We start from the raw sequence: 17,907 nt of genomic DNA on the forward strand, positions 1-17,907 counted from the left end.
AAGTAAGACATTCCCATATATATCCAATTTGGATGCTAGTAGATACATGCAATGTTTACATAACTGCTCTTGTTCCTGGATGGTTTGTAAACATTGACTTAGAAAATAAAAAGGTGAATGAAGAAGCTTTGTATTAAAGTAGCTCTGGAGTAGGGGTAAAGGTCCAAATGCCTGTCTGCCAGCGCACCGATAGTTAGGCTAAGAAAGGCTGTCTGTACTGGGAAGAGACCAGGGGAGTGGATACAATGTGAGAAAGGAGGGAATGATAGAAAATGGTAAATTCGGCTCCAAATCTATAGAGTTCCCCCTGAGGTCAGAATGATCTTAGTATAACATTAAAAGCTGGATTGTAGGCTGGCCTGGGTTAAATTTGAGTTAAGATAATCACATGCCTGAAAGAAGGAAAAAATATTAGAAAATGTTAGACTAACAAATCTTCTCTTTCCATTGCTCAGTTCACCTCATTTTTTTGTTAGGGGAAATTAGAAATTAGAAAATTGTATTTGTCCTTCTTGTCGGTAACACAGATTGGTTGGATAGTATTATCTAAATTTCATGGGAGTTCTCAGGATTGAACACAGGACACTCATGTGGTCTATATTTAAACCTTCCTTTTTTTTTTTTTAATTTTGAGACTGGATCTCATTGTTGTAGATACTGAGGTTGAAATCTGTGAACCTCTTGCGTCATCCTCCCAAATCGAAGTGATCATCAATTTGGGTCACAAAGCCTAGCTAGTATTGGGGTTTCATTATCACTTCTGTTTACCAAGATCAAAGTGCTTGGTTAAATTAAACATTGTCAGTAGTTTTCATGTCCAGGTTAGCCAGGTGTGGTGGCACATGCCTTTAGGCTTGAAACTCAGGAGGCTGGAACAGGATTGCTAAGAGTGAAAGGCCAACCTAGACTATAGAGTGAGACACTGCCTAAAATAAATAAATAAATACCTATCCAGAATGTTACAGTCTTTGTCTATTGACAGTATGTAGTATAGAATACATCCTTGCATTCTTTTGCTATAGATACCTATCTGTAAATTTGAGTTTAGTTCTGCAGATTTGAGATGTGTTCTATGTTAAAATGGAAATTACCTTGAGGATATTTTTCTAAGATTTTTTTTTTCAAAATAATGGCCATTTTCCCATATTCTAGAGCATGATATCTAAAACTCTCATACAATCCTAAATAGTAGAGGTATCTGTCTGTTTTTATCATTAGCTCTTTGAGGCAGTGTCTTCATTTTTATATCCAGAATTCTTCATTTGATAAGCCTCTGATTAACTTCAGGATGATGATTCATGATGAAATATCACATGCTTTGAACTTGATTCTGCACCTGAGCATTGTAGTAGGACTGGGTTCTGAAGTAGCATTGTAGCAAATCTAGGTGGCGTCAGTGTTGAATTTTGTGTCTACTGTTTTCTGAGGAAGAATTTCTTGGTGTCCAGAAAGTAACAAATTTAAATTCAAAAGAGAAGGTGAACTTTCACATGACAGGTTTAGGTGTTGGTCTTTGTTCAAAATTCAGCCTGGGAGGATGGTTTGGTGGGGTGTGGAAAGACCTGTTTTAAAATTCCTGGTATGTAGTGACTCTTGTTGTCTTAGAAGAGATCAATCTTAGCTTGAAATCCACTTGTATGTAAATAAGATAGCTACTCTTGCTTTTTTTCCCAGGTTCTTGTTATATAGAATAATGTTTTCCATCCTTTAACTTTCAGTCTATGAATTTCTTTTGAGTTTAATATGTTTCTTTTATGCATCATATTGTTGGATATTGTTTACTGATCTATTTTGCCAATCTTGTTTCTTTTGATTGGTAAATTGAGATCATTCATTGGTAGTTGTGACTGATGTGTACTGACTTATCCTTGCCATTATAGTATTCTTCTTTTGTGGGTTGCTTTATTTCTCTTCTGTTTAATTGCTTGTCCTGCCTGGTGAATTCATTCCATTAGACTTCTTTGAATTTTTTTCTTCATTTTCTTCTAGAATAGCATTCAGAACTATTTGAAATGCTGGTTTGATGGTCATAAATCTCTTCAGGTGGTTGTCAGTATGGGAGTATCTTATTTGTCCATCAGTTTTGAAAGAAATTCTTGTGTGGTACATTAATCTAGGTTGGAGATTGTTTTCTTTTAGGCCTTGAAATATTTCACTCCAAGGTCTCCTTGACTTTAAGGTTTGTGTTGAGAAGTCTGCTGTGATTCTGATGGGTTTTTCTTTATAGGTGATTTGTTTCTTGTCTCTTGCAGCTTTAATTTTCTGTTCTTGTATTGAATTTCTGGAATCGTAATCATTATTTGCCATGGTTTATTTTTTTAAAACTATGTAGTTTATTTTTCAGATCATGATATTTGGAGGGGAGGGAATTAGCAGTGCTAGTATCTGTTGAGTGATTTGCAGTATGACTTTGGTGTTGTTTCTTTGGGTTTGTTTTTTTTTTTTGAGACAGGGTCTCACTATGTAGTTGAGACTGACCTGCAACTCACAATGTAGCCCAGGCTGGTTTTGAACTCACAGCAATCCTCCTGCCTCAGCCTCCTGAGTGCTGGGATTATAGGCATGCACCACCACGCCCGGCTGTTTCTTTGGTTTTCTAAAGTGGAATATTTAAGTACTTTGTTGAGTTCTTTGTTCCTTCCTACTGCATGCATTCATTCTTTAAATTTCTCCAGAAGTATGCCCCCAAATGATAACAAAATACCTGTTCATTTTCATTTTTTTAAGTTCTTTTATTTTTTTCAATTTACATTTTAGTACATGTTAGTATATTTCAATATATTTAGTACATGTTTTCAGTACATAATGATTACATTACTTGTGGGGAGTATAAGTGGATGTACATAAATCATCTTAATGCTATTTTAAATCCCCCTTCCCTCCCTTCCTTCTGCTCTATCATTATCTCTTGGTCCATTTCCCATTTGCCAAAGGTCTTTCATATTACCAATGAAATACTTAAATTGTGTAATGCCTTTCATTTGGCAGATGTCACATAAAATGATGATTTAACCTCCAATTATTAGCAATTTTCTAAGTATACTTCTGCTGTTGTTTGCTGGTTTCATTCCAACATAGTGTGAGGGCTGACTTTACATGATTTCTTATTTCTCTGTTGGTGAATATTTCTGGTGATTTCTGAGAAGACTGTGTACTCTTGCAAGTATTAGATGATGTATTATGCAATATTCAGTGTTCACATGAGGGATGATATTTCTCATTTTTACTCTTCAGTTACATTTATTTAGTAGTACATGTGGGCAGTACATGCAGTTTACAGTCATCTTGGGGAACGTGTACGTGTTCGTAATGCAGCTTTTCTATTTTTAATCCCCTTTCCTCCTGCCTTCCTGTCTCCTCTAAATCCCCTTTCCTCATTCTCTTCCTGTTGATGTCATTAACCTTATCTCATGTTTATGGTGTGTAATGTTTACATTTTTGGGGGTTATTAGGTTTCTGTTCTTGGCATTACTTTATTCTACTTATTTCTCTTTCCTCTCCCCCTCTTCTCTCATCATCCTTGGTTTCCTGGACCCTTTTTCATTAGCACAAGATCTATCCCTTTCCTTCCTTCTATCTGTCCTTTATTATGCTCTTTGTACAGTAAATTCCTTACTTATGAACAAGCCTGGTTCCAAGAAAATGTTCGTTAAGTCAGATTCATTCATAAGTTCAACAAAGGGCATCTTTATACACCTTTGACAAGAATGTAAAATGTGTAATGCTTTCAGCATCTACCAATCCCCTCCACGTCACCACTGCTTTTCCTCTTTCGGTTATCCTCTGATTAAGCACTGTACTGCTGTACACTGTCACACAGCAGCACAGCCATGACAATGTGCAGCACACATGTGAGTTGCTTCTGTGATTTGTTCACATATAAATGTTCATAATGTGAGGTCCGTTCATGCCTGTGAAAGTTTGCAACTTGAATGATTGTAAGTTGAGGGCTTACTGTACTTTCCCTTACTCAAATCAGAGACACTATACAACATTTAAGCCTCTGTGTCTCATTTCTCTCAACATTATTTTCTAGGTGCATCCATTTTCCTACAGATATTTCAAATTCGTCCTTCTTTATAATTGCGTAGTATTCCATTATGTGTAGATGCCACATTTTTCTGTCCATTTGTCTGTTGATGTGCATACAGGCTGCTTCCAGGATTTAACTATTTTGAGCTATGCTGCTATAAACATTGGTATGCACATGTCTCTGTAGTATGTCTTAAACTCTTTGGGGAAGATGCCCAGAAGGGGGATGGCTGGGTTATATGGAATTTCTAAGATTAGATCTTTAAGGAGTTTGTGGACTAATTTCCATTCTGTTTGCACTGGTTTACAGTTCTACCAAAAATGTAGGAGAGGGCCGGGGATTTAGCTCAGTGGTTCTGGCACCTGCCCTGCAAGTGCAAGGACCCAAGTTCAATCTCCAGTACAAAAAAAAAAAAAAAAATGTAGGAGAGTTCCTTTTTCACCATAGCCACACCAACATTTGTTTTTTGGGGTTTTGCTTTTTTTGTGTTGTTGTTGTTGTTGTTGTTGTTGTTGTTGTTGTTGTTTAGTTTTTTGAGATAGGGTCTCACTATGTATTTGAGACTGACCTGGATCTAACTATGTAGCCCAGGCTGGTCTTGGACTCACAGCAATCCTCCTGCCTCAGCCTCCCGAGTGCTGGGATTACAGGCGTGCGCCACCACACCTGGCTATTATTTTTTTATTTCTTGATGATTACTATTCTTTCAGATGTAAGATGGAACCTAGTATTGTTCTAATTTGCAAATGACTGAGGATGTTCAGCATTTTTCATATTTTTTTGGCCATCACTTGTGCATTTCCTGATTGGGTCTTTTTTAGGTGGTGTGATTTTTTTTTTAATTCTTTATATATTGTAGATATTAGCCATCTGTCTAAGGAATGGCTGGCAAACATTTTTTCCTATAGTGCATGTTGTTTCTTCACTCAGTGATTCCTATGTTATTTCTAAGATTTTCAATTTAATGTAATACAATTTATTTATAATACCATTATTGATTCTTTCTGTTTTGTCTTGTTCAGTGGGGACTAAACGGTCCTTTCCTACTTCTATGTCTTCCAGTGTTTTACTAATTTTACCTTCATATAAGTTTACTATTTTGGCTTTAATGTTTGGATCTTTGATCCATTTTGATTTACTACACAATGAATGATACAATTTCAGTTTCGATCTTCTTCAAAAAGATAACCAGTTTTCCTAGCACCACTTGGTGAATAGGCTATCTTCCTTCCAACATACAGTTTTGGCCCCTTTGTGAAGATCAAATAAATGAACATGCCTGGGGTTGTTTCTTTATTCCCCATTCTGTTCACTGATCCATGTGACTGTTTTTGTTCCACTGCCATGCTATTTTATCATCACTGCTTTGTAATATAGATTGAAATCAGGTATGTTGATGCCTACCACTTTGCTCTTGTTGCCCATGATTACTTTTGCTGTTCTGCACCTCTTCTGGTTCCATATCAATTTCAGGACTGTTTTCTCTACATCTATTTTCCCTTGTCTTCTCAAATCTTCTTTGCCAGAGTATTATAGTTTTCTTTGCGGAGGTCTTTCACTTCCTTGGCTAGGATAATTCCTACAGTACATATTTTGTTTTTCTTGATGCTCTCTTGAATGTTATTGATGTCATGGTATCCTTCTCATCAAATTCATAATGGAGTACACAAACGCTAATAATTTTGAGTTGCTTTTCTATCCTGCTTCGTTGCTGAAATTATTAATCCTAAGAATTTTTAGGGTATAGTTCTTTGAGTCTTCTATGTAGAGTACCATGTTATCATCAAATAATGATAATTTGACATCTTCCTTTCCTATATACTGTATATCCCTTGTATTTCTGTCTGTTAACTTGATTGCTTCAGGTGATGTTTCAAGTATGGAGTTGAATATAAGTGGTGCTAGTTGGCATCCTTGAATTGTTCCCAATTTTAGAAGGATGCTTTTTAATTTTTTCCCATTTAATATTGGCTGTTGGCATGTTATAAATAGCTTTTATCAAATTCAAGTATGGTCCTTCAACACCGAATTTCTTCAATTCTTATCATGAAAGGGTGTTAGGATTTTGTTAGATGTCTTTTTTGGAAATGTTGATATGATCACATGATATGTTGATATGATCACATGATTTGTGAGCTTTCTTCCATTCGTGTGATATATTACATTTCTTGATGTATGTATATTGAACCATCCTTGCATCTCTGGGATGAAAATTATTTGGTTATGATGTATGATCTCTTGATGACATACTGTATTCTATTCACTAATACCTTGTTGCACAGTTTTGCCTATATATTAGGGAGATTTGCCTATAGTTTTCTTTTTTAGTTGGGACTTCATCAGATTTTGGAATCAGAGTGATGCTTCCACAAGTGAATATGCTAGCACTCTATCCTATTCATTTCTCTGCATGGCTTGAGGAGTATAGGTGATGCAACATTCTTAAAGGTTTTGTAGACTTCAACAGTGACTCCGTTGGATGCTGAGCTTCATTGAGTTGGTATGTTCTTTCCTGTTGTCTCTATTTCATTGCTTGTTGTTCAATTCAGTATTTTTTGTGTATTTCTGGACCAGCTTTAACAATTTGTATGAATTGAGGAATCTTCCCATTTCTTTAAAATTTGCCAGTTTGTTGAAATATTTTTCAAAGTAATTAGTGGCTTCTTGATTTGAACAGCATTTGTCTTTTTCCCTTGGTATTATGGCCAAGGACTTAACTTTTGTTTATTCTAAGAATCAGCTCTTTAATTGGTGATATTTTGAATATTTTTAGTTTGAATTTCATTGTGCTTTAATCTTTATAATTTCCCCCTTAATTTTGCTCTTTGCCTGGATTATTGTTTCTCAGATATCTTAAGATTTGTCATAAGTGTATGTATTTGAACTTACACTATTTTCCTAATGTGAACATTGATTGCAGTGAACTTCGCACTCAGGACTGTTTCATATTGGCCCAAAGGTTACAGTGATTTGTACAGCCATCGCCATTGCCATTAAATTCCAGGAATGCTTACATTTCTACCTTGATTTCTTCTATGACCCATTGGTTGTTTAAGAGTATGTGATTAATTTTCCAGATTCTTCTACTCTGTGATTTCTTTTGTCATTGACTTCTGTTTTCATTCCATAGTGGTCTTATAGAACACATGGGATAATTTTGATTCTTTTATTTGTTCAGGCAGGCTTTGTGGACTAGTGTATGATCTTTTTTGGGAAAAGTACCATGTCCTGCAGAAAAGAATGTCTACTCTGCTTTACTGGGGTGGAATAGACTGTAAATATGTCCAAGGGTGTGATTCATCTCCGATATTTCTTTGTCATTGTGTATTTATTGGATCTTTTGTGTTCAGCATTGTTTATGAAGATAGATGCACCAGTATTCAATGCAGAAACATTTATAAATTTTATGATTCTTATTGGACTGTTGTCTTAACTAATATGCAGTGACCTTTGTCTCTTCCAATCAGCTTTAGCTTGAAGTTCACATTGTCTGAGATTAAAATTGCTACCCCTTCTTGTTTTGGGCAACCCAGTGCATGAAATACTGTTTTATATTCTTTAATTTTTAGTCTGTGCATATTGCTTTGCATTAAATAAGTGTTTTGAATGCAACATATTGCTGGATTTTTTTTAATGTAGTCTCCCGAACTGTGTCTTTTAAAGGGAGAACTGAGGCCATTACTATTGAGAAATATTACTGAGATGTGTTGATTAATTGCTCTCATTGAATTCTTTCTTTGTTGGTGACTTCTTTGTTTTTCTTTTCACGTCATTTTTGTTGTTGTTCACCAATTGACCTTGCTTCTTATTTTCTTTTCATCTGAGCTTTTAGCTGTGCAGAAACTGGTCATTAAATAAGAAATTGTAAGCACTTTGTTCATTACAGTATTCAGAACAGAGAAATGGTTGAAAGAACTTGAACTTGACTTTGCTGTTATTTTCATAACTCTTACATGTAGTACTGTAATGTATAAGAGAACATAAAACTATAGTACTGTACTTGAAGTACAAGAAGCAAAAATTATAGTGCTTTATAAAAGGTGTACTGTACAAAATAAATACAATGAGACTATACCAACAAGATGTACAGAACTGCAGAAAATGAAATAACACATTCTTAAATCTGAGCAGTGGTTTTTAAGTCTTAACTGTGTGGCTCAGTCATAACTGATCAGTCATTAAACAGGTAGCTTGTTAAATGACTAATTTATGTGACATCATATCATCAAATTAAATGAAAATGGTTTGTTTTTCTTAAGAACATACACTAATAACATTTAAAGTACAATATGGCAACCACCTACGAATCATTATGTTAGCTGGGTTCAGGCAATATTGATCCCACATGTCAGAAAAAGCAGAGATACAAATTATTCAGAAAACCCGGGATATCTTATGCTATAGTATAATATAGAAAGTGCTCGTCAGTAATCATGATTGCAAAACAGACGCAGTCCAGATATGATCTTTAGCAAATCAATAAAGCAACTAATCATGTTTCCTTACATGCCCTTTCCTGGCATCTTAGTAGAGTCTGTAAATTTTTCAAGGTTGCATTAATCACATAGTTGATATTGCTATAACCTGTGTCTTAAAATGCAATTTGTCTCATTAATAATGGAGCTTCTAAAGATCATTGCAAGAGACCAATGAAATTAAAATATTACTACAAGATATCATAGAATCATGAACCTGCTTGGCTCTGTAAAACTTACTGTAAATGGCAAGTATCTTTGACAGTGAAACTGACATTATTGGAGCCTCTGTTCTGTACATTGGATAGACATAAAGTATGTAGTAAAGGAACTCCCTAGCCAGGGATATAAGGCAAAAATTATACACATAAGGGATTTAGCTCAGTGGCACCACTCCTGCCTTGCAAGCTCAAGGTCCTGAGTTCAATCCCCGGTATAGAAAAAAATTATACACATAAAACCACCAGGCACTGTGGGACATACCTGTAATCCCAGCACTCCAAATCACTGCCTTCTGCATCAAAACAAGGAAACCATGTATTTTTTGAGGTTCCTTTTTTTTTTTTTGGTCTGAATATCCAAAATATATTAGGTAGCTGATTTGTCCCAAGCATTAGACATTACAAAAATAATACACAGTTTGAAGACATTTGTCTTTTCGTGAATGCTGTGCATATTTGCACAAAATGCTTAGTGAATGTACCTTAAATACGGTAAGCTAAATGCATTCTTCATTTAATGCCTGAGTCCTTTACCTGTGATTAGGTCATTAAATGAATGAGGTGCTAAATGAGGTATTATATACAGTATGTACTTTACAATATTCAAGTCAAAGGAAATGGCAACTTGGGGACTTTACTTTTATTTGCATAACTGTTACATGCAGTACTATGATATATAACAGAACATAAAACTTAAGCATTTATTGTACAGTATGATCAGCAAAAATTAGAGTAATATATAAACAAGGTGTGCTATACAGAGAAAGACACTAAGGCTCTGTCAATATGAGCGGGACTTTACAAAAAAGTAGGGGGGTCATAAGTCAGAAACAACATGCCTCAGTGTAAAGCCAGTCATTAAAACATGTAGGTTATTAAACAAGGAATATCTGTATTGGCTGCAGTATTTCTGGGATATTCTTGAGTATTTTCTGAAGTGCTACTTTAGCATTCATATGTCTCTTGAGCTGATCTTTTTTCATGAATGTCCTTATTTCTCCACCAATATTGAAAGAGAGCTTTGCTGCATAAATTAAACTAGGTCGGAAGTTATTCACTCTTAGGGCTTGAAATATATCACTCCAAGATCTTCTGGACCTTAAAGTTTGCGTTAAGTCTGTTGTAATTCTAAATGGTTTATCTTTACAGGTGACTTTTGGGTTTTCTCTGCTTTAAATTTTTGTTGTTTTTGGATATCTGGCAGTTTAATAAGGATATGCCTTGGTGAGCTTCTTTTTCCATCATAATTTTTTGGTGTTCTTTAAGCCCCACTTACTTCTATTTTTAACTCTTTTTTCATCTTTGAGGAATTTTCTACTATGGTTTCTGTAACCATATTAATAAATCCATCTATATTATCTTCTAGCTTTTCTGTAACTCCAGTAAGCCTTGGGTTGGTCTTTTAAGTGTTCTTTAGTAGTTGCTGGGTAGACTTTTCCTCTCTTGTGATCTCTTTGAGTACTTTGGCATAATGTACTATTTGTTCTCAACTTCAGACAGACTGGTCAGTCCTGGGGCTCACCCTGGTCTGGGCATGTAGGCCACAGTGTGTGGCTGGGAGGGGACACTCAGTCCCATCATCCTCCATGGGCTGGGTGCATAGCCCTAGCCCAAGGGGCATGGCATTCAGTTAGTTGGACCATCCCCACATTTCCATTTCTATTACATTTTTTACATTTTTATATCTCTGTAACAGGTAAGCATTTCATGTCATGGAGCTACCAAATAACAGTATCTTCCTTAATCTAATTTCACTGTTAGACATTCTCCAATTAATATTGTAATACTTTTCATTACCATTTTAAATTACCTTTCATGAATTTTACTTTGTTTAATTAGTTTTGTCTGTGAAACCAGTTTCAAGTTTCCCAATGCTGTCTAAATACAGAAAAGGGGATTTATTTCCTAAATAATCATTTGAAAATAGATATATTTTCAATGTTTTATCAGAGAAAGCCATTAGATAATCATCTACCCCAGTTTTTTTACCCCATTCTCCCCATAAACCATGTCTACAGACAGTGTAGTAATAAAACTGGGGTTAACCAGCAGGAGAACCAGTATTACCATTCTACTGATTCTTTAGCAGGGAATTTCCATCTAGCATAAAAATTCCAGTGTGACAAGTGCATGTGAATAAAGATTAAGTGTTTGATTACCAAGGCATGGAGTAACCGTCAATGGGACTCAGTCTCATTTTGACTTTTTATGAGATTTGAGATATATCATGTTGCAAGTCTTATCCTTCTTCCTGGAAATATATTTCTGATGATTTAGAAGGCAGTGACCTTTGAGGATGTGGCTGTGAACTTCACCAACTTATCCTTCTTCCTGGAAATATATTTCTGATGATTTAGAAGGCAGTGACCTTTGAGGATGTGGCTGTGAACTTCACCAAGGACGAGTGGGCTTTGTTGAATCCATCCCAGAAGAAGCTCCACAGAGATGTGATGTGGGAAAACTTTACAAATGTGACTGCCATAGGTAAGGATGATAATCATTACTCATTTATGCAATCAGAGAGCATTGGTTATTGCTCATCAGTACAATTCATTGAAATATGGAAGTATTTTCATGAATCTTCTGGGCCTGCTCATAGTTATACTATGAGTATAACTGGAAGCTGATAATTTCTATGTAATGTAGTAACTCATCATTATTTTTTTTCTATACTTTAGGAAGAAACTGGAAAGACCAGCAGGTTGAAGATGAGTACAAAAATTTGAGGAAAAATATAAGGTGATTTGCACTCCCAAGAATGTTCCTCAAAAGTCAGAAATATTAAAACCAAGCAAACTACACAAATAAGGCCATGTTTAAAAAATACAGAGAGCTAGGCATGTTGGCACATGCCTGTAATCCCAGCACTTGGGTAACTGAGGCAGGAGGATTGCCAGGACTTTGAGGCCAGGCTGTGCTACATAGTGAATTCAAGGCTGGCCTAAACTAAGTAGGGAGACCTTGTCTCAAAACTGAAACAAAATGAGGCCATGTTTGAATTTCTTTAATTGCACAAAAGTTCTCCAAAGATGTGTACGTGTTTAGTACCTAGACTCTGACAGACAATTGAACATTTGAAATATTTCAATATCTGAAATGTAGGGAATATTGGCATTATGCCACTAGTGACATTATCTAATGTATAATAATAGTGTTTCCCATGTATGAAATTGTAGTCATTGATTAAAGGAATCATAAAAAAAATTTTGTGTTTAGTCGAGAGCCAAGTGCAGAATATCTAATTACATATACATATATTTTGAAGACTGCTTTCTTATCAAACAAATTACAGAATTAATGCTATATGTATTTAAAGGTGATACACATTCAGTAATTGCAACAGTGGTAACTTTGATGAACTTTTCAAAATCTAAATGAACACTTCTGTTTTGATAATAGCTGTCCTCAAGCAATCCTTAAAAGCAGTTAGTCTATTTATGTTCCCAAAACAGTATTAGAAGGCTCCTTCCCATAATGTTGGTGGGATGTCATTGTGGTGTAATATCTATGCACATGTGTATAGAGGCTTCTCAAAAAAGTAAAAATGGGAACTTCATTTTATCTAGCTGTACTCCAACTGGATGTATTCCCCTCAAGTTAAAGTAATCATATTACACTGATACATGCATATCCATATTTGTAGTAATAAAATTTATGAAAGTGAAGCTCTGGAAACAGCCTAGATGCCCATTCACAGATGAGTAGAAAGGAAAACTGGGATAGCCTGGGCAGGATGGACATACTAGGAAGCTTGAGGCATATTCATGTTGTCTGGGCAATGTAATGATCAATGAGACTCAGTCTCTTAATAAAAGATAAATAACTCTGAGAATGTATTTTAGTGCTAAAATCCTGGGATCAGTCTCCAGCACTGAAAATAATATGTTGTGTATATATAATGGGATGGTATTCAGCCATAAAGGAGAATTAAATGAATGTCATTTGCCAAGAAATGCATGGATCTGGAACCCAGATTTTGTTCAATAAGAGAAACACAAAAAGTTTAATATCATGTGGTGTATTTTGCATAACAAAAAAATGAATTGAGGGGCTGGGGATTTAGCTCAGTGGTTCTGCCACCTGCCTCAAGCACAAGGTCCTGAGTTTGATCCCCCCAAAAAAAGAGTAAAAGAACAATTAATTAAGTAAAATAAAAGAGAAATGGTAGGAAAGAGAGAGGCAGACATTTTGGAGCGGGTAAAATGTCTCAGGGGTAGAGTCATGGAGGAAAAATCAAAATATGGTATACATATGTCCCAAATGGTCAAAATGATAGTAACCAGTATTTATTGCAAACATATCACTTCTAAACTCCCAAGTGAATACTGTTTTGGTAAAAAGCTATTTCCAAGGCATCAGCCAGAGTGTACAGTAAATTCATGATCAAATATGCTTTGGGGGCATCAAATCAGATATCCTCCTGGTGAGCCATTAATATGAAGACATTTTTAAATGTGACTGGTTGTTTTGTTATTTTTTTTTTTGACAGAAGTGCAGATGTAGATAAATGCCCTCAATATAAATTATGGTATCAACATGGAAAAAAGGTTTTTATGATTCCTGATACAAATGTGCACATGAAACTTCTTAGTATAAAAGCAGGTGAAAGCCTTGCGTGTGAAAAGCTTCTGATTGGTCATTCATCGCCAACCATGCCCATCATACATAACACAGGACTCAAATCACATGAGCTCCATGGATTTGAACAGAAGGTGTCTAACTCTAACAGACATGAGAAAACTTCCACTGACTTTCAGTCCTTTCAGAAACATACAAAGACAAATCCTGAAGAAAAACCCTATGGATTTAAGCAATATGGAAAATCCTACCCTGATTGTATTGAAGAAAATAATGCTGAAGAGAAATCCTTTGAATATAAGCAAGATGTGAGGTCCTTCAGTATACCCAACTATGTTCAAATCCAGGAAAGAAATCACAGTAGTATGAATACCCATATATACATACAAAGTGGAAAAGGTTTGAATTCTCACTGTGATATTAAGAAACATGAAAGAGCTCACACTGGTTCAAAAATCCCTGTGTATAAACACTGCTGGGAATCTTTAAATAACAATACATTTGGTGATCATGAAAGAACTCACATTGAGGGAAAACCCTATGTATGTAAGCAATGTGGGAAAGCTTTTAACAAACAGAGTCGTTGTCAAAGACATGAACGAACTCACACCGGGGAGAAGCCCTATGTATGTAAGCAATGTGGGAAAGGTTTCAGCACACACAGTTATTGTAAAATACATGAAAGAGCTCACACTGGGGAGAAACGCTATGTATGTAAGCAGTGTGGGAAGAACTTCATCTCACGCTCTTCTTGTCAAAAACATGAACAAACTCACAGTGAAAATAAACATTATACATGTAAGCAATGTGGAAAAGCTTTCAGCATGCACAGTAATTGTCAAACACATGAAAGGACTCACACTGGGGAGAAACCATATATATGTAAGCACTGTGGGAAAGCTTTCACCACACACAGTTATTGTCAAAGACATGAACGAACTCATATGGGGGAAAAACCCTATGTATGCAAGCAATGTGGGAAAGCTTTCAGCACACACAGTTCTCGTCAAATACATGAACAAACTCACACTGAGGAGAAGCACTATATATGTAAGCAGTGTGGGAAAGCTTTCAGCACACACCGTTATTGTCAAAGACATGAACGAAATCACACTGGGGAGAAGCCCCATCTATGTAAGCAATGTGGGAAAGCTTTCAGGACACACAGTCATTGTAAAATACATGAAAGGACTCACACTGGGGAGAAACCCTATGTATGTAAGCAATGTGGAAAAACTTTCAGGACACAGAGTCATCGTAAAACACATGAAAGGACTCACACTGGGGAGAAACCCTACATATGTAAGCAATGTGGGAGAGCTTTTGCCACACACAGTTCTTGTCAAAAACATAAAAGCACTCATACTGGGGAGAAACCATATATGTGTAACCAATGTGGGAAAGCTTTCAGCAGGCGTAGTGAATGTAAGGTACATGAAAGAATTCACACTGGGGAGAAACCCTATGTATGTAAACAATGTGGGAAAGCTTTTGGGACACAAGGTAATTGTCAAAAACATGAAAAGACTCACACTGGGGAGAAGCCATATGTATGCAAGCAGTGTGGGAAAGCTTTTACCAGACATAGTCATTGTCAAAATCATGAAAGGATTCACACTGGGGAGAGACCATATGTATGTAAGCAGTGTGGGAAAGCTTTCACCACGCACAAGGATTGTCAAAGGCATGAAAGGAACCACAATGTAAAAACCCTATGTATGTAAGTAATATGGAAAAGTTTTCAGTTACTCTAGTTGTCATCATAGACATTAAAAAATTAAGAGGAAATTAATTTTGAATATATAAAGTGATTTGCCCTGAACTGAAATAACAGTGCAGAGAAGCCCTTTCTTTGTATGCAGTACAAGAAAGTCTTTCGATACATGTGTATTATTACATCCCTGAAAGAATTCATAGAACAGAGACTATGAACAGTGTGGGAAATGTTTTATTTTTCTTAATGCATTTAAGTTCATGAGAGAATGAAAGTTCATGAGAGGAAAACCACCTATAAACAGTAAATATGGGGAACCTTTCCATTTTTCCGTATACCTTGAAAATCACAAACTGCCACTGAAGAGAAAGCCTATGTAAATAATATATGAAGTGCTTTTGTGATTCTCATAACTTCAGAAAACAGGCACAGCCAGGGATTTAATGCTCAATGGTGCTGCCTCCTGCCTCACAAGTGCAAGGTCCCAAGTTCGAGCCTCAGTATCAAAAAAACAACAAAAAGAAGACATGCACAGACTCAAAATGAGATATAGTGTAAATACCAAATGTGACAGAGCTAAGAGAGTGGCAGAGATAGACAGGTGTGTTAGGGATGAGGTGCACTGTTCAAAGCACACATGCAGGGAATGTCTTCCTCCAGTGTATTTATGGAGTAATGCACTGATGAGGTTGAAAAGTGCATAATGTTAAATTCAGAATAACAGAGCACCTTGCCTCCAAGTCGTCAGGGAATGGCCTTTAAGGGACATTTTACATGCAAACCATCGCCTTAGTTGTAAGGTAAAGTGAAGTCTATTCACAGTGAAATTTTATTGAGTCGTAAAGGAAATCCTCTATTTGTGATAATGTAGATCAGCACATTATGTGAAATGTGCTATCCATAGACAAATCTTGATTGTCTCTTTTTAGCATCTAAAATTGACAACTTTCAAGAGGCGGAGAGTGTAGTGACAGCTGCCCTGTGTATGGGTGGGTAAGTTGATAGATATTAATGATAAAGCACAGTGTTTCTCTTTCAGAGTACAAAAGGGCATAGATTCTATAGTTACTACAATGATTGAAGCGGTGCCACATAGCATTACAATTTGCTAAAAGTTGTTTCTAGTGATTTCTCCATACACCCAAAAGGTTACTGTGTTAGGGGATGCAAATGCTACCAAAGAAGAATGTGATATTTTGACATTCTAAACAGCAGAACATCACACTAAACATTCAACATATGATTTTATAATTTTTTTATATAATGAAATGAATACAATTAAGTTAGCAAAAGTAACATGACTGGTTTCATGATGCGAATCCCTTCAATTTTTACAAATGTAATTTAGTTTGTACTGTGTTTCTGAAAATACTCAGTAGCAGTTAGCCTGAAGGTCATGGGTTATTGTTAAACTGAAAGCCTTCAGTGTTTCAGTGCAATTTATACTTGGTTCATTGGAAATGTAAAATCGTTTTTTGAGGATATAATTTGGAAACAGTTGACATTTTCATGAGTTTATTTCATCCTATTTTAACAAAGTTATATATGTGCTCAGAAAACTACATTTTAAAAACACTTCTTTGTGTGATTTAATTTACTTAACATTGTTTTCAAGGTGTATCCATTTTCCTTCAAAATGTCTTGAATTTGTCCTTTACAGCCAAGTAGTATGCCATTATGTACAGATACCATATTTTGTTTATGCATCTGTTAATGTTTAGATACTAGGAAACAGAGAGATAGCTCTTGGCAAAGGGAAGGGGTTAGAGGGCCATGGATGTGAAGAAGGGGATGTAAGATTTAATGTCATGTACCAACTATTGACAATGAATGCAATCTTTGTATGTCACAAACATGAACTAAAGATAAGAATAATGATGATGAAATGAGAAAAGGTGATCTCAAGCCAGAGGGAGGGTGATGAGTGGAGGGGAAATCATCAAATGTTAAAGACATAGGCCTGTTCTCTAAGTTGAATGTGCACATGTACTTCAAACATGTATTAATTAAAAAAATAATACTTAAATTTTAGAGATATTTCTTACTTTTTTCTGCTTCCTAAAGATTTATCAGACAATGTATTGAAAATATGTAAAGATGCTTTTGGATCTCTGTTGCAGCCTTCTTTAGTATTGAATTCCTTATAAACATTTATTTTTGTCATAGGCTCTGATTAAATGTATTGACACTGATTAAGCAGCAGTCCATTGCGTGCACTTCCACTGGTTACCCATGGTGGGGATTATGTGATTTTGTGAGAGGGATGAAGTAGGTATTCATGTGCATGAGGAAGTGTGCATCTATCGGGTTGCATTAGTGGATGGGAACATGTAATTTTTTGCTATCTGAATTTGACCATGGCTGTTGAGTTGCCATACCATTCACCCAAATATATAGACCATGTCTTAGCGCATGGTAGCACACCTAACCAAAATATCAGGATTGTTTACTTTATGAAATAATTTTTGGGCGGGGGGTTTAGCTCAGTGGTGCTGCCTCCTGCCTCAAAAGCACATGATCCCAAGTTTCATCCCTAGTACCAAAAAAAAAGAAAGGAAAGAAAGAAAAAATATAGTGGCTGCATGAAACAATTTTCTCCAGTAATAAAACTTAGGAAATTCTAGCATTGGCAATTTCAATATCTAATGAGACATTTGTTTACATATGGTGACTTTTAGCTGCGTTCTGCCAAGACAGGGAGGTGTACAAGATGTCTTTGGCCTCTCCTTTACATGTATATGTGTCATGGAGGATTTATTTTTAATTTATTTACTTTTTTGAGGGGTACCAGGGTTTGAACTCAGGACCTTGGGCTTGTGAGGCAGAAACAGTGCCACTGAGTGACATCCCCAGCCCATTATTGAGAATTCTTTATTCATGACATAA

The 17,907-nt window shown here is 35.9% G+C and overlaps 1 protein-coding gene across 1 annotated transcript in view; it reads left to right on the plus strand.

Annotated features, from left to right (window-relative positions):
* The window catches only part of LOC104865489 (zinc finger protein 709-like), a 25,776-nt gene extending 8,264 nt beyond the window's left edge, over nt 1–17,512 (plus strand). Inside the window, exons 2-4 of the mRNA XM_010629008.3 lie at nt 11,087–11,213; nt 11,408–11,468; nt 13,219–17,512. Coding sequence (XP_010627310.2) covers nt 11,087–11,213; nt 11,408–11,468; nt 13,219–15,031 — 2,001 coding nt within the window. The 3' untranslated portion in view covers nt 15,032–17,512. The remainder of the gene's footprint in view (nt 1–11,086; nt 11,214–11,407; nt 11,469–13,218) is intronic.
* The last annotated feature ends 395 nt before the right edge of the window (nt 17,513–17,907 follow it).

This window comes from Fukomys damarensis, unplaced genomic scaffold (assembly GCF_012274545.1).
Source record: "Fukomys damarensis isolate Sample0158 unplaced genomic scaffold, DMR_v1.0_HiC HiC_scaffold_25, whole genome shotgun sequence".
Lineage (NCBI taxonomy): Eukaryota > Metazoa > Chordata > Mammalia > Rodentia > Bathyergidae > Fukomys > Fukomys damarensis.